Source organism: Chiloscyllium punctatum, chromosome 1 (genome assembly GCF_047496795.1).
Source record: "Chiloscyllium punctatum isolate Juve2018m chromosome 1, sChiPun1.3, whole genome shotgun sequence".
Lineage (NCBI taxonomy): Eukaryota > Metazoa > Chordata > Chondrichthyes > Orectolobiformes > Hemiscylliidae > Chiloscyllium > Chiloscyllium punctatum.
In genome coordinates this window covers 111939932-111966635 of record NC_092739.1, presented here as the reverse complement: position 1 = coordinate 111966635, position 26704 = coordinate 111939932, and the positions used below count along the sequence as shown (strand labels likewise).

The window sequence follows — 26704 nt, the reverse complement described above, 5'->3', positions numbered from 1 at the left end:
CTACAAGTCCCTGGTGAGACCACACGAGGAATATTGTGTCCAGTCCTGGTCTCCCCACTATAGGGAAGATACGGAGGCTTTGGAGAGGGTGCAAAGAAAGTTTACTAGGATGCTGCCTGGACTGGAGGGCTTGCCATATGAAGGGAGGTTCTCTGGAGAGAGAGAGAGAAGAGAGAGAGAGAGGAAAGAGAGAGAGGAAAGAGGGGAGAGGAGAGAGGGGAGAGGAGAGAGGGGAGAGGAGAGAGGGGAGAGGAGAGAGGGGAGAGGAGAGAGGGGAGAGGGGAGAGGGGAGAGGAGAGAGGGGAGAGGGGAGAGGGGAGAGGGGAGAGGGGAGAGGAGAGAGGGGAGAGGGGGAGAGGGGAGAGGGGAGAGGAGAGAGGGGAGAGGGGAGAGGGGAGAGGAGAGAGGGGAGAGGGGAGAGGGGAGAGGGGAGAGGGGAGAGGGGAGAGGAGAGAGGAGAGAGGGGAGAGGGGAGAGGGGAGAGGGGAGAGGGGAGAGGGGAGAGGGGAGAGGGGAGAGGGGAGAGGGGAGAGGGGAGAGGAGAGAGGGGAGAGGGGAGAGGAGAGAGGGGAGAGGGGAGAGGAGAGAGGGGAGAGGAGAGAGGGGAGAGGAGAGAGGGGAGAGGGGAGAGGGGAGAGGGGAGAGGAGAGAGGGGAGAGGAGAGAGGGGAGAGGGGAGAGGGGAGAGGGGAGAGGGGAGAGGAGAGAGGAGAGAGGAGAGAGGGGAGAGGGGAGAGGGGAGAGGGGAGAGGGGAGAGGGGAGAGGGGAGAGGGGAGAGGAGAGAGGAGAGAGGGGAGAGGGGAGAGGGGAGAGGAGAGAGGAGAGAGGGGAGAGGGGAGAGGAGAGAGGGGAGAGGAGAGAGGGGAGAGGAGAGAGGGGAGAGGAGAGAGGGGAGAGGAGAGAGGGGAGAGGAAAGAGGGGAGAGGAAAGAGGGGAGAGGAAAGAGGGGAGAGGGGAGAGGGGAGAGGAGAGAGGGGAGAGGGGAGAGGGGAGAGGGGAGAGGGGAGAGGGGAGAGGGGAGAGGGGAGAGGGGAGAGGGGAGAGGGGAGAGGGGAGTGGAGAGAGGAGAGAGGAGAGAGGGGAGAGGAGAGAGGAGAGAGGAGAGAGGAGAGAGGAGAGAGGAGAGAGGAGAGAGGAGAGGAGAGAGAGGAGAGAGAGGAGAGAGAGAGGAGAGAGAGAGTGAAGAGAGAGAGTGAAGAGAGAGTGAAGAGAGAGTGAAGAGAGAGAAAAAAGAGAGAGAAAAGAGAGAGAGAGAAGAGAGAGAGAGACAGCGCGAGAGAAAACGAGAGACAGAGAGAGATGATCTGATTGAGGTATACAAGATAACGAGAGGAATGGACAAAGTCAGTAGCCAGAGATTTTTCCCCAGGGCAGGATTGACTGGTATGAGGGGTCATAGTTGTAAGATATTAGGAGAAAGGTATAGAGGGGACTTCAGAGGGAGGTTCTTTACAGAGAGAGTTGTGAATGCATGGCCAGCAGTTAGGGACATTTAAGTGACTGCTGGACATGCACATGGATAGCAGTGAGTTGAGGGGGCGTAGGTTAAGTTATTTCATTTTACATTAGGATTAACCCTCGGCACAACATCGTGGGCCAAAGGGCCTGTTCTGTGCTTACTTTTCTATGTTCTATGTTCCATTTAGAGGGATATGGGGGAAATGCTGGCAAATGGGACTAGGTCAGATTGGGATGTCTGGTCAGCGCGGACGAGTTGGACCAAAGGGTCTGTTTGTGCTGTACGACTCTATGACTCTACAACTTTATAAGTAAATGAGATCACAGAAACACCACAAATTATACACTTAAGCTTTGACTCAGATTAACTAAAACTAGCATCGAGTAGCAGACATTCAACTCAAAGAAGAAAATCAGGAAGAAGCAAGAGTGCAGTCAACAGAACATTTCAGGAGATAGTGCCACAATCAACAGGAATTCATGAATCTGGTTTCCAAATTGAACTTATTAATTTCACTACTATTTTGTACTTACTGCAATTAATTTAATAAATGAAGCTTGTGACAACATTCTCATACCTAGCGTGTACCACAGCTAGACTGAACTAAGTGTTCAGAACTTGTATAAAGAATTAAAGCTTAGACAGATGAAACCTACCCTGGTAGGGTTGTTGCAATTACTCCGAAGAGGAACACTCTTTGAAAACTAGGATTTCAAGTTTTTGCCCACATATACAGAAAAGCTAATTACTTAATCATAATTAAAAATAATAATAAAACATTAATTAATATTGCATTCAGTAACATATGAAAACATTGTGAATTCGTTCCTGAAACAGAATAATTTCTCCAAGTGATTCCAACAACAATTGGAGCTAATTAAATGACACACTTGTCCCTGTTGCAGCTGGATTTAGGGGTTCTCTCCCACTAAGTAATCTAAGCACAACAATTTTAAAACATGAAACAGTACAATAAAAGGATAACTTTAACAATTTGGATAGATCTATTTCTCTCCAATTTTTATGGTTCAATAAGTCACTTTCCTTTGTAACCCATGATTTGTGAAAATTTGAGTTTTTAAACTATAAAAAGATATAATCTGAAGTTCTTTATCTTACATCTCCCTAAGGGACTTAAGATACAGAAACCTCAACAAAAATAAAAAAAAGTTACTAAATTATCCTCACCGATTTAATTTGGCTTGCTTGTATCTTGGCTTTTCTGTTAGGTACTTTGCACGGCAATTGTTACACATCAAGTAGTATGGGCTCCCTGTGCCACACTCTCCTCCAAACCAACCATCAACATAGGCTCCATTACTCCGATATCCCAAATGACCTGCACTCTCTCCACAACCAGGATGATGTCTCTTCATGTGACTGTTGAACTGCATTGTATGAGTATCACAGAGTTCACAAATGACAATCTCTTCTACATCTGAGGTGTCCTGGCACTGAGTGAGTTCACAAAGCATTTAGGTAAAATGCAAGAAAATCTACAAAATTCTTATTTACACATTCAATGTTAATACATAGAAAACAAACTTGCCATTAAATGATGCTTTTTACAATCTCAGAACACCACGAAGTGCTTTACAGCTAATCAATTACTGCTGTATTATCAAACATATTACATCCAATTTGAATACAGCAAGTCCTCAGAAAGAGCAATATTTCTGTTTTATTACGGTGATTGGTAGATAAATAGTTATCAGTACCTTGCAGATAACTCCGCTGATCCTCTTAAAAATAATGTTGTGGAATCTTTTAAGTCCACCAAAGGGGGAATTAGATTAGATTACATTACAGTGTGGAAACAGGCCCTTCGGCCCAACAAGTCCACACCGACCCGCCGAAGCGCAACCCACCATTACCCCGACATTTACGCCTTACCTAACACTATGGGCAATTTAGCGTGGCCAATTCACCTAACCTGCACATCTTTGGACTATGGGAGGTAACCGGAGCACCCAGAGGAAACCCACACAGACACGGGGAGAATGTGCAAACTCCACACAGTCAGTCGCCTGAGGCGGGAATTGAACCCGGGTCTCTGGCGCTGTGAGGCAGCAGTGCTAACCACTGTGCCACCGTGCCGCCCACTAATACTGAGCTTCAATTCAGTGTCTCATTTTGAAGAGAGTAAAACTCTCTCAGTACGGCACTGGATTGTCAACACCAATTATTGTACTCATGGGGAGGTGGCAGTATAGTGGTTATATCATTGCAATAATAAAAGATCACATCTCCCAATCTGCTCCCTAGCAGCTGAAGCTTTACATTCAATTAGTACATGTGGAATTAAAAGTTACTCCTTGAAATCATCATTGATTTGGGGTTAAGAAGAAAATCTGGCTCACTAATTCTTTGTTCTCTAAGGGAAATAAAATTGTCATTCTTACCTGGGCAAAGAATCTCGACTCTCAGCAATGTGTGTTAGTCTTAAGTGTGTTCTGAAATGTCCTAGCAAGCCACTCAAATTTGTATAGAGTCAAAAAGAAATAACACTATGGTTGTACCAACACCACATGAACTGCAGAGGTTCAAGAGAATGAATTAACTGCATAAAAAGAGGTTAACGGGGTATGATCTTATGTTATAGAAACATGGTTACAAGGATATCAAAACTGGGGATGAATGCTCTGTTTCTCGTTCTTGCATTTTTTTCATCTTACAGTAGCTCACTCCAATCTAGTCAAGAACAACTGGAGATGGGTAACAAATGATGGTATAGCCAGTGACATTCACATTTCATGAATGATTAATCAAATTTCTGAAATGGCTCTTGCATTCAAAATGAAAAACATTACCAACTCACCCACAATTGTGACAGCATTCAGATAAAATTATCAAAAAATTATTCAGGATGAATTAAGAATATTAAATTCCAGAATAATTACAATAAAATTATTCAGAAATACCATTTTAGAGATGTATTCAAAATACATAGATTGTAGGAGTTCTATCTAAAAAAAAAGTCAACAAACCAAAAACAAACAGAAGTTTTAGACCATGAATTGGTTACTCTTTAGTGAGAAGTGACTACCATTTTCCCTAGCCCTGAAATCTAATTCAAGGTAAAAGTCAGAAATTTGGCACTTCTCAATTGTGTCAAATAAGTAATATCAGCAGGCGTAAGAGTGAAGGGAAGTAGTCTCTGACCAACCAACATTTGCAGCAGGAACCATGGGGTAGAGATACAAGGACACTAGAAAATATCACTACTCCACAAGCCTAGGTCAGGGTGTTGAGATTAGTTTTAGAAATAATATCATTTGCTGTAGAAAATTTTGAAAAGGCAGAGAATAATTATGACATTAGATTCCAAATGAAATGACAGGTTGCAAGGTTACTCATTCAGCAGCCATCTTTGTAATTTGAAGTAATTTTATTGTTTTAACCACTAAACCTTCCATGTTGGGTCTAGATTCTCAAGTGAAAAGACAAGTGGACCAGGAAGGCATTCAAGTTGGGAACATTGTTTTTTAAAGTTTGTTATTCAACACTTGTGGTGGGAACTAGAGAAAGAAGAAAATAATGTTTTTTTTTAGGAGTAATGAAAAAGAATGAAATTAAGTAGATTAGATTGTGCTGCAAAAAAAGAGTTGAAGTCAATAAATTAGATGCCTAATGGTCATTTCTACAATCCCTCATGGGTCAAAAATGGAACTACATTGTTGTTGATCTTCTTCCTCAAGTATTATTCAGTGAACTATTATGATTTCTCATATATTGCATGGGGGAGAAGTGTAACAATAAAGTAGTAAGCAAAATTAAAGACTTTTTTCCCCATTTAAAATAACAATTGGTAAATAAAGAATAAAATATTCACATTTGATATGAAACAATAGAGACATATACTTAATTATTTAATAAAAGGGAGAACAACATTAAGAAAAGGTTTATGATTTTACCATGTTAGGCCAATCCATCATCTCAGAAAACCACATGCCTTGTGCTTCATTTTCAGTACCACATTCAGAAGGAAACATATCTTCAACAGAACCTTCAGACAATGGATCCTCAGAAAAACAGAGCTCCAACTCTCCATCCAGATTGCGGTCAGACATAGCATCAACCTCCTGCCATCCTGCAGTTCCAGGTTCTCTTCTTAATGTTGACTGAACCAGCTGAGGAGATCTAGATTCTTTAAGGATAAACATTTTAGGCATTTACAAATGAAAAGTATGACTTATTACTTCCTTAAATTTAGTCTGCAAATAGATTATTGAGCAATGATACACAACACTTACGAATGTGTTCTATAATTATCAGCCTCTAGCAATTGGAACATTAATAGAAAAATGCAAACTATTTTAGTTAAAAAGATTAATATTTCCAATTCAACTAATATAACTAAATTAACTAATATACATGGTCATGGTGAAAAGAAATGATGGAATACATCGCAGTTCACTCAGTACCCACAATGTGAAAGACTGTTTTATTAGAACCAACATAGTCTAGTCATCTGTCATACATTTCCAGTGATTTCTGACTTTGCTTAGGGGTTGTTTAACTCAGATGGCTACACGATCAGAGAGATGCACAATGACACCAACAGGTTCTGGATTAGTGGTGCTGGAAGAGCACAGCAGTTCAGGCAGCATCCAAGTAGCTTCACCAACAGCACTAGTTCATTACCAACACTGGTCATTCACAGTGGTCTGTCAAGTAAGCAATGAGAGAGAGAGAGATCCCTTTGGTTTTTCTGGGACAATGGCTAATTATCAATCTGTCATTGCTTGAAATTATCAGAACTCATTTCATTCTAATTGAATTAACATTTTACTTTCATTATAGAGAACAGCGCAAAGTTCGGACAATGGAACAATTCTCCACTGTTTGAACCTTGTGTCAATCTCAACCAGTAAAATACAGTGGCTGCATGCTACAATGCCACTATGCAAATGTAAAACTAATTGACCTTCAATAAAACCCCACAAAATTAGCCAGCTTTGTGATCTACATAAAACTGCTAGTTTTGTGCCAATTATTTTGTTTAGGGTGTAGGTTTGCTCGCTGAGCTGTAGGTTTGATATCCAGACATTTCATTACCTGGCTAGGTAACATCATCAGTGGTGACCTCCAAGTGAAGCGAAGCTGTTGTCTCCTGCTTTCTATTTATATGTTTGTCCTGGATGGGGTTCCTGGGGTTTGTGGTGATGCCATTTCCTGTTCGTTTTCTGAGGGGTTGACAGATGGTATCGAGATTTATGTGTTTGTTTATGGCATTGTGGTTGGAGTGGCAGGCCTCTAGGAATTCTCTGGCATGTCTTTGCTTAGCCTGTCAACAAACTTGCATTCCTGGACGTCACAGTTGAAAGAAAGGACAACGGAGAACTACAAACCTGTGTATACAGAAAACCGACAAACACTGACCAAATACTTGACTACACTAGCAACCATCCCAACACACACAAACAAAGCTGTATCAGAACACTATTCCAACGAGCCACCACACACTACAGCACAGACGAACTTCGGAAAACAGAGGAGAACCACCTACACAACGTATGCAAGAAGAATGGATACTCAAAAAATACAGTCCGCAGATTCCTCAAGAACAAACCACGACAAGCAGACCAAACACGGCCAGAAACCCTAACCACCTTACCATACATCAAACAAGTTTCAGAAATGACAGCCAGACTATTAAGACCCCTCGGAATCCTAGTAGCACATAAACCCACCAACACACTCAAACAAAAACTAACAAATTTAAAAGACCCAGTACAACCCATGGACAAAACCAACGTCATCTACAAAATTCCATGCAAGGACTGCCACAAACACTACGTAGGACAAACAGGAAGAAAGTTAGCCACCAGGATACATGAACACCAGCTAGCCACAAAAAGACACGACCCTCTCTCCCTCGTAGCCCTACACACGGATGAAAAAAAACACCATTTCGACTGGGACAACACATCTATCCTGGGACAGGCTAAGCAAAGACATACCAGAGAATTCCTAGAGGCCTGGCACTCCAACCACAACGCCATAAATAAACACATACATCTAGATACCATCTGTCAACCCCTCAGAAAACGAACAGGAAATGATATCACCACAAACCCCAGGAACCCCATCCAGGACAAACATATAAATAGAAAGCAGGAGACAACAGCTTCGCTTCACTTGGAGGTCACCACTGATGATGAAATTCACAAGATCAATTCCAGAGATAAGGAACTGTTCCTATGATGAACAAATTGAACAGTTTAGGCCTATAATCTCTGGAGTTTAACAGGAGAGGAGATCTATTTGAGGGAAGTAACATGTTAAAGATGATTGACAAGGTAGACATAAAAAAGGATGTTTCCTCATGGGGATTTCAAAACTAGTGGGCATATTTTTTAAGATGAGAGGAGAGAGATTTAAAAAAAAAGAAAAGAGGTGCTTTTTTTTAAAATACAGAATAGTTTGCATGAACTTTTTGAGGGAGTGATAGATGTGGGCACAGTTACAACTTTTAAGACATTCTGATAAGTACACAAACAGGAAAGCTAGTGCTTCCAATTAAGCCTGTTAGACCATAGCCTGGTGTGGTGTGATTTTTAACTTTGTACACCCCAGATCAACACCGGCATTTCCAAATCAGGACTAGTTCAGTTTGGGATTACATCTGGCATTGTCTAATTGGACTGAAGAGTCTGCTTCCGTGCTGTATGTCGCAATGACTAAGTGGGGCAATCCAAAATGAGAAGTCATAGTTTTAGAATAAAGGGTAGCAGATTTAAAACAGAGAAGAGGAGAAATTATTTTCCTCAAAAGGGTCTTGAATCTGTGGAATTCACTACCCCATTGTGTAGTGGATGCTAGGACATGGAGTAAAATTAAGTAGCAGATAGACAGATATTAGGCACTCGGATTTTAATTAGCAATGGCTTGAAGGGTTATAGAGAGCAGGCAGCAGAGTGGAGTTGAGGATGAGGGAGAGGGGAGGGGGGAGAGGGGAGGGGGGAGTGGGGAGGGGGGAGCGGGGAGGGGGGAGGGGGGAGGGGGGAGGGGGGAGGGGGGAGGGGGGAGGGGGGAGGGGGGAGGGGGGAGAGGGGAGAGGGGAGAAGGGAGAGGGGAGAAGGGAGAGGGGAGAGGGGAGAGGGGAGAGGGGAGAGGGGAGAGGGGAGAGGGGAGAGGGGAGAAGGGAGAGGGGAGAGGGGAGAGGAGAGAGGGGAAGGGAGAGGGGAGAGGGGAGAGGGGAGAGGGGAGAGGGGAAGGGGAGAGGGGAGAGGGGAGAGGGGAGAGGGGAGAGGGGAGAGGGGAGAGGGGAGAGGGGAGAGGGGAGAGGGGAGAGGGGAGAGGGGAGAGGGGAGAGGGGAGAGGGGAAGGGAGAGGGGAAGGGAGAGGGGAAGGGAGAGGGGAAGGGAGAGGGGAAGGGAGGAGCGAGGTGAGAGGAGCGAGGTGAGAGGAGCGAGGTGAGAGGAGAGGTGAGAGGTGAAAGGAGAGAAAAAAGGAGAGAGAGGTGAAAGGAGAGAGAGGTGAAAGGAGAGAGAGGTGAAAGGAGAGAAGGAGCGGGGAGCAAGGAGAGGTGAGGGGTGAGAAGGAGCAAGGAGCAAGGAGCGATGGGAGAAGCAATGATTGGACTGAATGGCGGAGCAGGCTTGAGGGGCTGAATTTCCTCCTTCTCCTCCTAGTTCTTTACATGCATGGGCTATCACTTTTCATGTACCTAAAATTTAAAATTAGGAATTTCATAGGAGCAAGGATAGTCCACATGACTCAACAAGCCTGTGCTGTCATACAAAAGGATTAAGCTGAGTATTGACCTCAAATCCACTTTCCTATTCAGTGCCCACAATGGTCTCTTAAGAGTTCAAAATCATTTCTATCTCAGAATGTACAACTAAGTATCACCAACTCTCTGGGTTTTTGTTTTCTTCATTCATGGCTAGCATTTATTGCCCATTCTTAATCAGGAGACAGTGAGCGCTGCAGATGCTGGAGAAATCAGAGTTGATAAAGTGTGGTATGTGGTACTACCTGACCTGCTGTGCCTTTTCCAGTGCCACGCTTTATCAACTCTGCCCATTCCTAATTGCCCAGGGGGAATTAAGAGTCAAACCACGTTGCTGTGGGTCTGGAGTCAGAAAGTGGGTCACATCAGTAAAGGATGGCTGATTTTCCTCCCTAAAGAAGTAGATGGGTTTTTAGTTAAATCATGAGGGGATTCAATCAAACCCATGTTCCCAGAACACTAGCCTGGTTTTCTGGATTACTAGTTCTGTGACATTACCATTGCACCACCATCTTTCCCAGGAGAGAACCTTCAGAATGAAGAATTCCCTCCCTATCTGTCTTCCGTGATCCTGAGATTACCGTAGATACTTGGGTAAAAGTCAAATTTTTTTAGACTATTTTTAAAGGTTCAGTTGAAAGGGTCGACTATTACACAGACACTGTTTTGAGGGGCTGAAATTCATGCTGCAGTTCGAAATATTGTATTATCAGCAGAATGTGATTTGATCGCTTAACTAATCCCAGGTCAAGAAGAAAAACACAATGAATTACAATAAAGGTAATTACTGGGTAAAAGCACAAGAAACAAGAATGTATTACTGGGAGTAAATTTTATTTATACATACTGATACAAAAATTTAACAAGTCAAAGAGTCATTGTAATCCTGCACAGTTCAACATCGTCATGGCCTGGTATAATGGCACATTTAAAATGAAACATCTATTATATTCTGAATGTGTAAGTGTCTTGATGTTTCCTGCCAAATTCTTCCATTTCCCTCCCATTTACTCTCTTATGTAATGAACCTCAGCTACATTAACACATTTGTCAAAGAATCAAAAGATATATGCAGCTAATATATCTCAATTTTATTCAGATGTAATTTCACAATTAAAGTGACTATCATTTTAACGATATTAATTTTTGGATGTATAGTGAACAAAGTGTGATAGGTACCAATAGACTTAGTCTGAATGAATGTGCTGTAGTAAACCAAGTGGGCTAAGTAGAGTTATGAATGAATGAACACAAGAAAGAATAGAGACGTAATATAGTAAACAAAGAGCGATGAGTAGAGTTACCGGTATTTTTAAGTGGGTTAATGAGAACATGTAATTTCCTCTGTGATATATGGAAAATACAAGATTTTTTGACCAAAAATAATGCCTTTTTGACTTTGACATGAGATCGACTTTTACATGGGTATATGCTACTTTCTCCCACCCCCACCCTCCTCTAGCTTATCTCTCCACGCTTCAGGCTCTCTGCCTTTATTCCTGATGAAGGGCTTTTACCCGAAATGTCGATTTCGCTGCTCCTTGGATGCTGCCTGAACTGCTGTGCTCTTCCAGCACCACTAACCCAGAATATATATGGTATGTGCCTAGTTCTACAATTAAGGGAACAGTGTTTCAACATCTCTCCTGACAACCTTGCTCATAACATGCAAACAAGCTGAATATTTAATAAGATCATGGCTGATCTGATTATTACAAACTCCAGTGAAACATGTCGAACCTTTCCTCATACGTTAACTAGCCTATTCCAGGAATTAGTCTGGTAAACTTTTTCTAAACTGCTTCCAACTTATTTACATCATTCCTTACATAAGGAGACCAATGCTGTACACTACTTCAGATGTGCTCTCACCAGTGTCCTGTATAACTGAAGCATAACTTTCTTAATTTTTTATTCAATTCCCTTGTAATAAATGATGACATTTTGTTAGCTTTCCTAATTGCTTGCTATACGTACAAACTAGCCTCCTCCAACTCATGCAGTAGGACACCCGGCTCCATCTGCATCTTTCAGCTCTGCAATCTCTCACACCATTTGGATAATGTGCTTTTTGTTTGTTTAGATTAGATTAGATTACTTACAGTGTGGAAACAGGCCCTTCGGCCCAACAAGTCCACACCGACCCGCCGAAGCGCAACCCACCCAATTCCCCTACATTTACCCCTTTACCTAACACTAGGGGCAATTTAGCATGGCCAATTCTCCTGACCTGCACATCTTTGGACTGTGGGAGGAAACTGGAGCACCCGAAGGAAACCCACGCAGACACGGGGAGAATGTGCAAACTCCACACAGTCAGTCGCCTGAGTCGGAAATTGAACCCGGGTCTCTGGCGCTGTGAGGCAGCAGTGCTAACCACTGTGCCACCGTGCCGCCCATAAATACAGTACATTTTCAAATACAAATACATTTTCATACTGTATTTGTCCCATTTTAGCACACTCACTTTAACATATCTATTTGTAGCACTCTTACAATTTTTAGCCTCTTCACAACTTACTTTCATATCTATTTTTGCATCTTCAGCAAATCTGGTAACAAATCCTCTGACCTTTCATCCAAGTCATTGATAAAAATTGTGAACAACTGAGATCCCAGCACTGATCCCTGTGACACATACTCATTATCAATGTCAAGAGGTGTGGCGTTGGAAAAGCACAGCTGGTCAGGCAGCATCCGAGGAACAGGAGAGTTGACGTTTCGAGCGTAAGCCCTTCATCACGAATGCTCGAAATGTTGACTCTCCTGCTTCTCGGATGCTGCCTGACCGGCTGTGTTTTTCCAGCACCACAGTTTTTGACTCTGACTCTCCAGCATCTGCAGTCCTCACTTTCTCTACACTTACTCATTATTCATGCCAACCTGAAAAGACTCATTTAAGCCAATTCTTGCTTCCTGTTTTCAAGCCAATTTTCTATCCATGCCAATATGTATTCTCTCCAGTGAGCTTTTCTTTTCAACTTTAACCTTTGTGTGGCATTCTTTCAAATGTCCTCTGGAAATTTAAGAACAATACATCTCCTGGTTCACTTTATCCATAGCATGTTACTTCCTCAAAAGAAGTTCAATAATGGTTAAGCATAATTTCCTTTCGCAAAACCACGTTGACCCTGCAATGATCACCCTGAACCTGCTATTACTAATGAAGTTATAGCTGGGTACATAGATATGCCTCAAGAAGAATTAGACCAGATGGACCTGCTGATATCAACCTAGACATCAGAAACACTGGCTAATGCAGGCCCGAAGACCCAACAAGATCCTCCATGCTATCATCTGGCAACCAATGCCAAAATTGGGAGAGCTGGTTCATAGGCTAGCCAAGCAATACTCTGACATTGTCTGCAAGGTATGATTCTGTGAACATTATGATGTCCCAGATACCAAGATCACCAGCCTTGGGTATGTACCGCCCACCAGCAGACTCTGCTGCATTGACTCCTGAATCAATCACGTTTCATACTATAATGTCAAACATTTACAAGGAAGCATGCTGCTGATTATCATTTACCACACCACTTCAGTTATTAAGTTAATACTCTTCTGTGTTAAACAGCACAGAGGAAGTACTAAAAGAGAAAACAGCATCCTCTGGGTGTGGAATTTAATGTCTATCATCAACAGTGGTTCATCAGCACCACGACTGACTGAGCTGGTCGAGTCCTAAAGAACATAGCTGCAAAACCGAGTCTGCAATAGATAGTGAAAGAACCTATAAAGAGGGAAAAATATATTGACCTCACCCTCACCGATCTGCCCGCTGTAGATGCTTTTCCCACAACAGTATTGGTAGGAGTTGCCACTAACACAATCCTTGTGGAGATGAAGTCCTGCCTCAACATTAATGGTACCACACTGGAGGGTATCCACAAAGTCAGAGATGTACACCGCAGAAACAGACCCTTTGCTCTAACTCGTCCATGCCGACCAGACTTAATCTAGTCCCATTTGCCAACACTTGGCCCATATCTGTCTAAGCCCTTTCGATTCATTAAAGGAATATTAAAGATATTAATGGGGGATGTGTGAAATTGTTCACGTTGACAGAAAGAATCAAATAAACATTATTTATCTAAATGGAAAAACACTTCAGAATTGCGAGGTACAGAAGGCTTTACATGAATGTGTGTATTTGTAACAAAAGGTTAGTATGCAGATTCAGCACGTAATCAAGGCGGATAATGGGTTGAAATCCTTTATTAAGAAATGAGTTAATATTAAAGCAAGGGCACACTGCTTCAGTTATACAGGGCAATGGTGAGACTGCACCTCGAGCACTATATGCAATTTTGGTCTCTTTAAAGGAAGCAATTTCAGACCATTAGAAGCAGTTCAGAGGAGGTTTGCTGGATTGTCTTTTGAGGAAAGGTTGACACAGTGGGCTTGATTCCACTGGAGTTTAGAAGAATAAGGGGTGACTTGATTGAAGTGTTTAAGATCCTGAATGGTATTGACAAGGTAAATTTGAAAGGGATGTTTCTACTTGTGGGTCAGTTCAGAACTAGGGACCATTGTTTTAAAATTAGGTGTTGCCCTTTCAGGACAGCTGAGGAGATTTTTTTCTCTCTCACAGAGCATTGTATGACTTTGGAGGTTGGGGCTTTGGGTTTTTAAAAAAAATTTACATCAAAGACTTAGATAACTGTGAAGGCATGATACATAAGTTTGCAGACAAGATAGGTAGGAAAGTGCTGCAGACGGATATAGAAAGGTTGAGTGAATAGGTCAAAGTCTGACAGTTGAAGTATAATGTGGGAAAATGTGAAGTCAAGAAATTTTTGAGAAACTCTGCCTCAGGTGGTGGTGGGGGTGGATTCATTGAACACTGTTAAGGATTGCTGGATTGATGCATAAGAATGTAGAATTTCAAACAAAACCGATCAGCCATGATCTTATTGAATGGAGGAGCAGGTTTAGGGGTTAAAGGATCTACTTCTGCTCCTGATTTGTATATTTGTATCTTGTTGCACAACACCAAGTCTGGTTGGTTCCAGAACATGCTAGGCTAAGAAATTACCTGAAAAACATTTCACAAACTCCTCATCTAGGCTTTGTATACCTGACTTTTCTTTACAACCTTGTAAATTTCTTTTAATTGAATACAGCTCTTAACTTCCTTAGTTAGTCATAGATTTCTGATTTTATGTTTACACCACTCTTTACTCTTCTTTCCTGTTTACTTTGATAATGTGCATCCCCACCACTGGCAGCAAAATACCTGCTTTCTAGGTCAACCTGATAATAAAAACAGCAGAATGAGGAGTGGTATTGTCATATAACTGTATCTTACCAGCTCCTCTGAATACAGATCGTTGTCCTTGACTCGCTCTGCGCCTTCGAGCAGGTGGAGGCCTATTTCTTGTCAAATGCACATCTATAAAATTTCCTCTTTCTATCTGATCCAAACCATCAGTTGTTCTGCTCAATTAGGGAGGAAGATGGGGAGAAACAAAAGATTAAGGTAAAATGTCAATCGGAAGCTCTAGTTATTATTAACACAACTGTGTTTTGTTACATATAAAATATTATTCTAATACACCACCAATACAGTATCCACCACTCTACAATTAGGAGTATTGACTGAGTAAATGTGAGAAAAGGCAAAAAAAAAACAAAGTCCTGGAGAAACTCAGCAGGTCAGGTAACATCAGAGAAACAAAGTTAATGTTTCGACTTCAGTGTAATTGTTACTTCAGAAATGAGAAAAAGGACAACTGGACCAAAAAGTAATTGTACTTAAAACAAAAACTTTATTGCCTTGGTTACCTTCCTTTGCAGGTTGTTCCATTTTCACTATGTAAGGGTTTTTGTGCTATATGCTCTCAAAGCCTTGGTTAAAGTCACTTGCTTTCTAACATTTAATACTTAAATTATGCTCTCCAATCCTCTTTGAATCTAGCTTGTAAAACTAAATGTCCTTATATTATCCTCATAACTCATTCCTTTTATACTTGCTTTTTTAAAGTGTCTAATAGTGGCATAAATTTTACTTGGCATCATGACTAACACCGTATTCAATATATTATCCAAAGCAATATAACACTTTCATACACAATATATATTTGTAGATATGCCTCATTGATTGAACTATACATCTGAGCAATCAGTTTTAAAAAGGAATAGTTAGGTCATTATGTCAACATGATTAAGTGTCTACTGCTACTTCTAAAACTTAAGTGACCCTTAATCTCATATGTTGTAGAGTTGCATCCCACACCTATGCTACAGTTTACATTTGTCATTAACCTGCCTTGTGTCTGTTCAATTTTACAACTCAATTTATAGTTTAAACATAAGAAATTAAAAAAAACTATTTCTACTAATCAAAACCTTTATAACTCTGATCACCTAACAGATGTTCCATCAACCCTTATTAGTTGTACTCAACTGCAATTTTGTTTCAACTCAAACTAAATCCTTTTACCACCTTGCTAATTCCAAGCAAAAAACAAAGCTAGTTCTAGAAAAATATCCAGTGAAGAATTCGCAAGCCAAAATGATCTGACATTAGTGATAGATTTATGAAGAAACACTAAAATACTTATCTTCTTTAGACTTGTTGCTTACCCTTCAATTGCATCTTCCCTGTCAACAGCTTCTGGAGACACGAGTGTTGTTGCTCGGTTGTGTACTATAACCTCGGATTCCACAGGTACCTCCAAATCATTCTCAATGGTTGCTGAGGAGTAAACAATGACTTCCTGTTCCTCTGGTAGTGGATGTTCCAGCATCCAACTGGCTAGTTGTTCAATTGATTGTGGATCGGCATCTCCAGAAACACCTACACATAACAGGATTAACAAAATGTATTTTTTATCTATGCATACAGATCAGAAAGGTACTTGTTAAAGACAAACATTAAATCTGACAAATTATAAGTATGTAAGTCATCACTTTGTAACTGAAGTATTTCCATTATTGTATTAAATGGAATCTGATACTCACAAGACATATTGAATAAACTATTCTACCACCTTAAATGAAATTAAGATGGAGGGTTAGGCCAATGTCAGAATATCACGTGCAATTCTGGTCTCCTTCCTATTGGAAAGATGTTGTGAAACTTGAAAGGGTTCAGAAAAGATTTACAAGGATGTTGCCAGGGTTTGAGGATCTGAGTTATAGGGAGAGGCTGAACAGGCTGGGGCTGTTTCCTTGGAGTGTCGGAGGCTGAGGAGAGACCTCAAAGGTTTACAAAATTATGAGAGGCATGGATACGGTAAATAGGCAAAGCCTTTTCCCTGGGGCCGGGGAGTCCAGAACTAGAGGGCATAGGTTTAGGGTGAGAGAGGAAAGATATAAAAGAAACCTAAGGGGCAACTTTTACACAGAGTGTGGTGCGTGTATGGAATGAGCTGCCAGAGGAAGTGGGGGAGGCTGTACAATTGCGACATTTAAGAGGCATTTTGATAGGTATATGAATAGGAAGAGTTTGCAGGGATATGGGCCGGGTGCTGGCAGGTGGGACTAGTTTGGGTTGGGATATCTGGTTGGCATGGATGGGTTGGACCGAAGGGTCTGTTTCCATGCTGTACATCTCTGTGACTCTTTGATTAAGAATGTAGCAGGATAATTATATTTTGTTTGCACAGGCCCTCCCCTTCTCTGCTGTCTCCGGATGTTAACTATATTCTAGTAGCATTGACAACTACTCTCCCTCTTTGACTTCTAACAAAATAGTTTGGTTTGTTGCACCTTCAGTTTCCTACCTGATACTTAATCACATTACACCCTCGTCTATTTTTAGCTGAATTGAACAGAGGTCCTGAACTGTGTGACCAGAAAAATTTAACACCAGTAAAACTCACATTTCCTAGTTCATAATAATTATTTAGGATATATGGATGGTAATCTAAGCTCTCTGATTCTAAAATATAGAGGCACCATTCATAATAATTATTTAGGATATATGGATGGTAATCTAAGCTCTCTGATTCTAAAATATAGAGGCACCACAGTGGTTAGCACTGCTGCCTCACAGCACCAGGGACCTGGGTTCGATTCCAGCCTCAGGAGACCATATGAGTGGAGTTTGCACATTCTCCCTCAGATTGTAGGGGTTTCCTCTGGGTGCTCTGGTTTCCTCCCATAGTCCAAAGGTGTGTGGATTAGGTGGATTGGCCACGGTAAATTGCCCATAGTGTGCAGGCTAGGTGGATCGGCCATGGGAAATGTCAGGTTACAGGGTAGGGAGGTGGTTATGGCTGGGAATCTCTTCAGAAGGCCAAATGGCCTGCTTCCAAACTGTAGGGAATCTATGATTCATTGGTCACCAGCTGCCATCCTGAAAAAGACTCCGTTATCCCCATACTCTGTTTTTTGCCAGTCATCCAAACCTCCATGTATGCCCTCCATTTTCCCACAAGCTACCATTCTTCTTTCAGCCACCTAGTGCATATTATCAGGAATTTCATTTTAGGTTTCTCCAACACTTCCCTTTGCACAATTAACCTCTGAGCAAAATTTTGGGCACCAGTCCTAAAACCTTAGCCTTCATTTCTCCTTGGCACAATTTAAATAGAAGTTGCTCTGCACTAAATAAATCCTTGATTAACAGATTGAATTTTAGAAAATTTTGACAGTGTCTCAGCATCATTAGATCCTTCATTTGAATCTGATATCTAATACCATTTTTCAATTTAAAATTGAGAAAGTCTTGAAATAAACTGAGTTCAGCACTTCTGGGCAAAGTATAGTCATATTGGAAATATTCAGAATGAATAGAGTTCTGATCAATGCTTCATATAATAAAATTATGTGCCTACCTTTTATTCAAAAATGCATTGCAATTGCAAGATCAATATTGCCCTTAAATGTCTATTTTGCCATGAACACACGTATCAAAAAAAATTAACTAAACCAGGATCTCAAACTGTTTTACTGTACCTGCAGCATCAACTGCTTTGCAAATGTGTCTCAAAGAAAACCCCATTTCTAGCAAAGGAACAGCAACAGGTGGTGGATTCTCAGGAGGATCAGGTCTACAATCTATTGAGCATAAAGGAGAAATTATGGTATTATTTTTCAACACGTTTACAATCCTTTGCTGAAGATATCAAAAGTCTTCTTAAGAATAAAATTACAGAACTTCCTTTCACAAAGATAACTTTGTAAAAAAAATCTTTGCATTTTACTTTCAAAATATATTTGAAAAGACAGAGAGCCACCTAAAGTGTAAACAGCACAGTTGTACATAGTAAGGAGAGCATGGCCTGGGTGCTTGCAAAATTCAATCATGGCATGAGGCTAAACATGGTGGGAAAAGGAAAAAAACCTCCAGATAATCACTACGTGCTGTTTTATTTTGTGCTTCATACCAATGCTATCTGCACACTGAGACTATCCCCAAGGCTGCTTGCTCCTCATCTCTATGAAAGACTCAAGTCTATTTACTATAACACTGTCCATATGTTATCAGATATATCTGCTGTGTAGTGTCTGTGACCTTGCTCTTCATATGCTCATTCTTGCAAATTTTAAAAACATCAAATGAGAAATTATACAGTGTTTAATCTAACTTCAGTTGCTGGAAAATTGCAAAGTCTATAATTCAGGAATAAGTGTCTAAACACTTTGAAAATTTTCAGCTGACCAGAGAGAGCAGAGTGGATTTGTAAAGAGTAGGTTATAATATTTTAAAGAGGTGACGAGTGGACTAACAAATGTCTATGAATAAAAAAAACACAATGAACAGTGAATGCTGAAAATAGAAACAAAACCAGAAATTGCGAGTAAAACTCCACATCTGTGGAGAAAAGGCAGAGTTAACATTTCAGTCCAGTGACCCTTCTTAGTTAACTCGGCTTTCTCTCCATAGATGCTGAATTTTTCCACCATTTTCGGGGAACGTCTATATTATGATGTGGACGTCCAGAAGTTACTCTGAAAAGACTATCACCTAAAGGTGAAGATCAAAGAACTGAAAGTAGGTTATGACTGCAAAGAAATAGTCTGAGGAGGAGACAAACTGCATGGATAACAGGACCTTTAAACAAAGTGCTAGAAATAGACAGCGGAATGGTAACAGTGCGGGAAAAATAGTTAGCATTCTGAGTTGAATATTACATTTCAGACTATTCCTTGGTTCCGAACATTAAATAAATCAGATTTTCCCATTTTCCCAATGTAAAAGCAGTTGTTAGGACTTTTCCTATCAGTAAAACAATATATCCTGTAGGTTTAAATACTGCACACTGCTGAACAATTGTAGTTGCAAACACAATAACCTTTAAAAAAATTTAAAAAAACAAATAAAAAATGCTCTAATTATCTCCTAATTACTATTTCTTCAGCTCAATCCATACCGAGTACGACAATTCTCTCTTCCCACTGTCATGCCCTCTGAATTTTGTGATATCTGACCTTTTCAAGGCAACTTGGATCCAAAATTGGTCAAATGATAGGACGCAGAGGGTGGTGGTTTTAAGCAGTTTAAGAGACTGGCGCCTGGTGTGCAGTGGCATACCACAGGGATCAATGTTAATCACTTAATATTTGAGATATTCATAAATGATCAAAGTTTGCAGATGACACAAAGATTTGGCCAGGATGCTACAGGAGGATTCAAAAGGATTGGGCAGGTGGGCAGATCAGTGGAGATGGAACTTAACCCTGATAAATGTGAGGCAATGCAGTTTGAAAAAGGGAACAACAGAACGGAGTACTCAATGAATGGCAAGACTCTCAGAAGTTCAGAGCAACAGAGGGATTTGGGGTGCTTGTGTACAGATCCCTGAAAAGTGGCAGTACAGCATAATAGAGTAGTCAAGAAGGTATATCAGATACTTAACAGTTGTGGCATAAATTATAAGAGCAAGGAAGTCATGTGGGAAATGTACAGAACTTCGGTTCAGCCACATCTGGAGTACAACGTGCAGTTCTAGTCACCATACTATAGGATGGGTGCGACTGCACTGGAGTGGGTGCAATGAGATTCTCCTGGGGGAGGGGGGACCATTTCAGCTATGAAGAGAGCCTGTGTTAGTGAAGGTTGTTTTCTTTGGAGCAGAGGTTAATGGGGGAGCCCGACAGAGTTGCATAAGACTATGTAGGGGATGCTTGGAGCAAATAGGAAGCAGCTTTCCCCCTTCATTGAAGGGTCAATAACAAGGGAGCAAAATTTTAAAGGAAAGGAGGTGGTTTATAAGTATTTCAGGAAAGCTTTTATCATCCAGATGGAGGTGTGGGGCCTGGATGCACTGCTTATGGGGTAGTTTGAGGTGTGAAAATTCACAACTTGCAAAAAGTACTTGGATGTGCACTTGAAATGTCATAACATTCAAGGTTATCCGCACAATGCAGGGAAGTGAAACTAATGTAGGTAGTAAGACATTTTTGGCAATACAGGCTTGATGGGCTGAATAGCCTCTTCTGCATTGCATGATTCTATGAACCCTCATCCCATCTCAGCTGAGATGAACGGCTGAATCCTACACTGTATTGCTTCTGAGAGGTGTAAGGAGTTTTTTGAATAGTTTCTTGCTGTGTAGCCCAGCAACATTTCCCACCCTTATCTTACCAAATTCACCTATATGGCATCTTTTGCATCTGATTCTAGCCCCACGTTATGATGCGCCATCCCTGGAACAAGGTGCCGCTCAGCAGATATTCACCTAAAAACTGGCATCCTCATACCCATACCATCTTTAAAAGTGCATCGTGCAGCCAACAAGCACTGTCAGTCTTGGGCTGATGTACATGATTCATGACATTTGCATAAGACATGGCAGATAAGAGGAAGTTAGTTTTCTGCTTTCTGGGCATGGTCCTCGAGATCCTGCTCGTCTGGATGGTGTCGACCCAGGATGTCCTTTGACCCCAGCACCAGCAGCCTGATACCAGACCAGACCAGACCAGGTCAACCTGGTCAGAGTTGGCTACCCCGATTATTGCTGTTTCAACTGCCTGAAGGAATGCACAGCAACATAGCAGGACGATCACTGGATTTTGACCACTCTGCCAGTAATCTTGTCTCTAATATCTCCCAGTCATGCCATCCAGGCTGCTGTACCCACCTCCCTCCAAGGCTCATACTCTACTACTTTCACCATCACCTGTGACACCTACACTCCCATGCTCTTGTTAAACTTGAAACCCCCCCGACAGCACTAACTGTTCATGTCCTCTACACTGCCTTCTCGCTCACTCAGGACACCTCCCCACCTGCACCACCATTAACAGCTGCATCATGCACTTTAATCTCCTATAATGGATGCCTCTATCTCATTCGAGAAGGAGAGCAGGTCATAAGAGGGAAGGAAACAATCAAGTGCATCATAAGGTATCAGAGGCAGTCATTTTTTGCTACCAGACGGTGTCCTTGACTTATATGCTGGCAATGTTTGAGTGAAGACTACCTCCCTCAGCTTGACTGATGCCTGCTGACAACTATGACAAGCTTCCTAGGTTTGTGTCTGCATTAAATGATAAAGCAACACAGAAGTAATGTGAGAATGGATTCTCTCTCAAAGGGTAAAGCTCAAAAAGGCAATGCAAGGCAGGGATGCTGGAAGCATTCAGCGAGGCCTGAAGTGATTGAGTATGTTGACAGCAAATGAACATAGCAGAGATGAGCCTGGTCCAGTCCCCGAGTGCAATGCCTTGCAACAGTAATGATTGTTGCCAGTGCATGATGCACAGAATAAAGCTGCAGGAGATTACTACAAGTGGATTGGAGGTATGCCATTAAGCTGATAATTATCAAATACCAAAGTCCATTCACATTGGAGGGTGTGGGGCTGGTGAATATGGAACATGCCCCAAAATACTGGTCACCACTGTTAAATGTGGAGATCATTTGGAGTAAACAGCGAGCTGAAGTTGCTCGGTATCTAACTCACAGCGAGAATTCTCAATGTCTAGCTTGTTTAGTATGTAAATATGAAGCTGAACATTAATAATGTGAGTTGGGCGGTTATTAAGACATTTAACAAGCAATAATCCTGCTGGATTTATAATTTATTGCTGCCTAGTATGAAACATGGCTTGCCACTCGGCTGACACACAGAATATGCAAGATCCTAATTTGGAGTGAGACCTTGCCAAAGCTATTGACCAATTTTCCTACAAATCTCACCGCGGCCATCATCACTCGGTTCCTTTCAAGAGAGAGAAAAGGAGTGAGAGGGAGAGAGAAGGAGCGAGAGAAGAGAGAAGGAGCGAGAGAAGAGAGAGGAGCGAGAGGAGCGGGGGGAGAGAGAGAGAGAGGGGGGGGAGAGAGGGGGGGGGGGGAAAGAGAGAGTGGGGGGGAGAGAGAGGGGGGGAGAGAGAGGGGGGGAGAGAGAGGGGGGGGAGAGAGAGGGGGGGGAGAGAGAGGGGGGGGAGAGAGGGGGGGGAGAGAGAGGGGGGGGAGAGAGAGGGGGGGGAGAGAGAGGGGGGGAGAGAGGGGGGAGAGAGAGGGGGGGGGGAGAGAGAGGGGGGGAGAGAGAGGGGGGAGAGAGAGGGGGGGAGAGAGGAGGGGGGGAGAGAGGGGGGGGAGAGGGAGGGGGGGGAGAGGGAGGGGGGGGAGAGGGAGGGGGGGAGAGGGAGGGGGGGAGAGGGAGGGGGGAGAGGGAGGGGGGGAGAGAGGGAGGGGGGGAGAGAGGGAGGGGGGGAGAGAGGGAGGGGGGGAGAGAGAGGGGGGGGAGAGAGAGGGGGGGGAGGGGGGGGGGGAAGAGGGGGGGGAGAGGGGGGGGGGAGGGGGGGGAGAGAGAGGGGGGAGAGAGGACAGAGAAGAGAGAGAGAGAGAGAGAGAGAGACAGAGACAGAGACAGAGGAGAGAGAGAGAGAGAAAAAGAGGAGTGAGAGAGGGGGAGGAGAGAGGGGGAGGAGAGAGGGGGAGGAGAGAGGGGGAGGAGAGAGGGGGAGGAGAGAAAGAGAAGGAGAGAAAGAGAAGGAGAGAAAGAGAGCGCGAAAGAGAGACAGAGAGAGACAGAGAGAGAGAGAGAGAGAGAGAGAGAGAGAGAGAGAGAGAGAGAGAGAGAGAGAGAGAGAGAGAGAGAGAGAGAGAGAGAGACAGACAGAAAGAAATTAGCCAATAGAACTGGATGTAGGTTTGCTCACTGAGCTGGAAAGTTCGTTTTCAGATGCTTTGTCACCATACTCGGCAATATCATCAGTGAGCCTCTGGATGAAGCACTGGTCGCATGGCCCGCTTTCCGTTTGTGTGTTTTGGATTCCTTGCGAGCAGATTTCCCAAACCACCTCGTCTTTTTTGCCTGCATTTCACCCATATCCCTCTAAACCTTTACTATTTATGTACCTGTCTAAATGTTTTTTAATTGTACTATCTGTACCTGCATCACCACTTCCTCTAGTACCTCATTCCATACACATACCACTCGTTGTGTGAAAAAGATGTCCCTCACAGCTCTTTTAAATCTTTCCCCTCTCACCTTAAAACCATGTCCTCTAGTTTTGAACTTCCCTACCCTAGGGAAAAGACATTTGCTATTCCTATTATCTATGGCCCTCATGGTTTTCTAAACCTCTGTAAGGTCACCCCGCAATCTCCTATCTATCCAGTCTATCCAGCCTTTCCTTATAACTCAAACCCTCCAGTCCCAGTTAACATTCTTGCAGATCTTTTCTGAACCCTTTCCAATGTAATAATATCCTTCCTATAGGAGGGCAACTGGAATGGTGTGCAGTACTCCAAAAGTGGCCTCACCAATGTTCTGTACAAATGCAATGTGTCCCAACTTCTATACTCAATGCTCTGACCAATGAAGGCAAGTGTGCCAAATGCTTTCTTCACCACCCTGTCTACCAGATCGTCACTTTCAAGGAACTACGTATCTGAATCTCTGGGTCTCTCTGTTCGACAACACTCCCCAGGTGATGCTATTTGTTTGAATTAGTACAAATATTGTTGTTTTTGTGCTAATTTGGGCAATTATCATTGTCTCAATCAACACTGATTTTTCCTCATTAGGTACAGTAATCTTTATTAATAAATTTGTTATTGACTGATGTTTAAAATATCTAGTTCACAATACTTGTTGGGCTAAAGGGCCAGTTTCCATGCTGTAGGGAATCTAATCTAATCTAATCTACATAATCTACATATGTATACATATAGCTTCACAAATTGATGTTTTAACTATAAAAAAATGGAGGCATTTGTCTAAGAAACTGATGTACAAAGCTGAAGTAAACATGAATCAAACAAGCTTAGAGTGTGATACACGTAAAAGGCTGGGGGTCATGCTGATTCAAGACCTAGACAGATAGAATGGTAAGATCTTAAAACACTTTAGTTGAGTTCTTAAGAAGGATCCTACAGGATTCAAAAATATTAACGTCATTGCTCTGTCCATAGATGCTGTTAGATCTGCTGATTTTCTGCAGGATTTATGGTTTTTACTTTAGATCTCCAACTTCTACAGTAATTTGTTTTTATTACATAACTTCTATGTCAGTCCTGAGAGGACTAAACAGATCATAAAGATGTTGTATAGTAAAGGAATTCATGGGCAAAATGAAAAATAAAACGGAGTTTATAGCAATAGTCAAGAAAGATATAATGTTATTTTGGTAAATTTTGTTTTATTTTTCTCAAAAATAAAGTTTATGTTGCTCAAAAACAAGAAATCTTGTGGCATAGTTGCCAATTAATTGCCAGATGGGTGACTTTCTTCTTTAACAAGAATAATCCCTCACAGGATGGTAACACATAAAACTAAGAGCTAATTGCTTTGAGTTGCACATGGACAAGTGAACATTTAAATACACTCACAGAAAGTATTTGAATATTACTTGCAAGTAAAATATAACAAGACTAAACAATGAGTAGAAGCATGTAAGTGCATTAAAAAATATTGTTAAGACTTACCTGGTGAACTATGCTGCCTGGTTGAGACAGAAGGAAATGAGAAATAATTTCTTTGTTCTCCATCGTCATCAGAGATAGTGGGTACCACGTTCAACCCAGGAAGTAATAAAGGATTATTAATTAATCCAGAAAGTGAAGGAAATCTTACAAAGACCATTTGTCTATTTGGAGAAAACAAAGTGTTGCACAATTTAATTAGGTAGTAAGCCCTTTAGAAACTACACCTTTCCACTGATAAGTCAGAAGGTTTAAGAATTGCCCTCAGAAATTCAATGAATCACCAGTATTATAGACATTCATTAGCAAAAAGATACTCTATCATGAGTGTCAGAATGACAGCAGATCGATTAACATACATCATTTCCATCACTTAATTAGTCGCAGATATTTGGAGGTGAACTATTTCCTCAAAGGAAAGAATATCAGATTGGAAGTCATAACAGGGAAGTCCTCACATATTATCCAATAATCAAAGTCATTCTATTAAGACCTGGGCATTCATGGGCCTTACGAATGCATCATCAGTCCAATGAACTGCATCAGATGCACAGATAAATGGTAGAAAGTAAAAATATTACCAGTTAGATACAGAAAAATATCAATGTTGTGATATCCTCCTGCAATTTTTAAAAATAAGTTCACCATTTAATTTCAAGATGCTGGTGCTGCCATTGAAATGTAGAATCCTAACAGTAGCTGATTTTCTTCCTTGTCTTCCATATACAATAAGGTAATTTTTATCAAGAGAGGAGATAGGCAACTCTCTGATTTAGTATTAACCCAACACCATACACAGATTTGACAAAATTACATACATTTGCATCTAAATAGTAATACTAGAAAGAAACATTACAGTGCTGCTCCATTAACTTATTTAGTTTAAAAGGGAATGCTGTTCTTTTAAAGGTTCTTAGGCCATGGTCACATAAGTTTCACACTTTTGGTCTCCCTCCTCAGCTTTACTGGTTTTGATCGTAAAGTATATACAAAGTTGTAACCTGGGACAATATTTGTAAAACACATTTATTACCTTCAATCATTTCAAATTAAACAGGAAAGAAAAGAACCTTGTCTTGTGAAAGATGAATTCTATAGCAGCATAATTTAAATGGAATAATGCAACAAAACACTGACAAATATTCAATTTAACCCCTTCAGCCAGATTACCATATAATGAGCACATTAGCTGATCTGTGGTCTAAAGTCATATATTTGTCCCAATTTCCTTAGTACCTTTGGCTAATAGTCAGCCTCTAGCGTGGCAGTAACAAAATAAAGATGACACTTGTTTATATTAGTTGGGAAAAAAAAATCTCAAATTGCATAAACAGCTCCCATGTAAGAGATGCTAAATGCAGGTGAAGCATGCTATCTGGGCATCTTATCATATGAGATTACATTCCTGCCTTTGAGGAATAGGGAGACAAGCATGAAAGAGGAGTCTAAGTATTTAGATTTCATGTCACGTAGAAATCTTTCCAGTAGCTGATTTTCTTCCTTGTCTTCCATATACAATAAGGATCAGCCATGATCATATTGAATAGCGGTGCAGGCTCGAAGGGCTGAATGGCCTACTCCTGCATCTATTGTCTATTGTCTATTGTCTATTTCAAAGAGACAAGAGATAGGCAACTCTATGACAGGTCCACACCCCCTAACAAGAAACACTCCCCCC

At 41.7% G+C, this 26704-nt stretch overlaps 1 protein-coding gene across 4 annotated transcripts in view; it reads right to left on the bottom strand.

Annotated features, from left to right (window-relative positions):
• LOC140478739 (probable E3 ubiquitin-protein ligase HERC1) overlaps positions 1 to 26704 on the bottom strand; it is a 342968-nt gene that overhangs the window by 109765 nt on the left and 206499 nt on the right. For 3 of the 4 annotated variants that reach the window (XM_072572083.1, XM_072572056.1, XM_072572064.1), the window contains exons 40-45: positions 25030 to 25190; positions 18105 to 18206; positions 15786 to 15999; positions 14509 to 14636; positions 5374 to 5606; positions 2648 to 2913 (exon numbers count right to left, since the gene is read on the bottom strand). In XM_072572083.1, coding sequence (XP_072428184.1) covers positions 2648 to 2913; positions 5374 to 5606; positions 14509 to 14636; positions 15786 to 15999; positions 18105 to 18206; positions 25030 to 25190 — 1104 coding nt within the window. The remainder of the gene's footprint in view (positions 1 to 2647; positions 2914 to 5373; positions 5607 to 14508; positions 14637 to 15785; positions 16000 to 18104; positions 18207 to 25029; positions 25191 to 26704) is intronic. The other variant, XM_072572075.1, reaches the window with a different exon arrangement.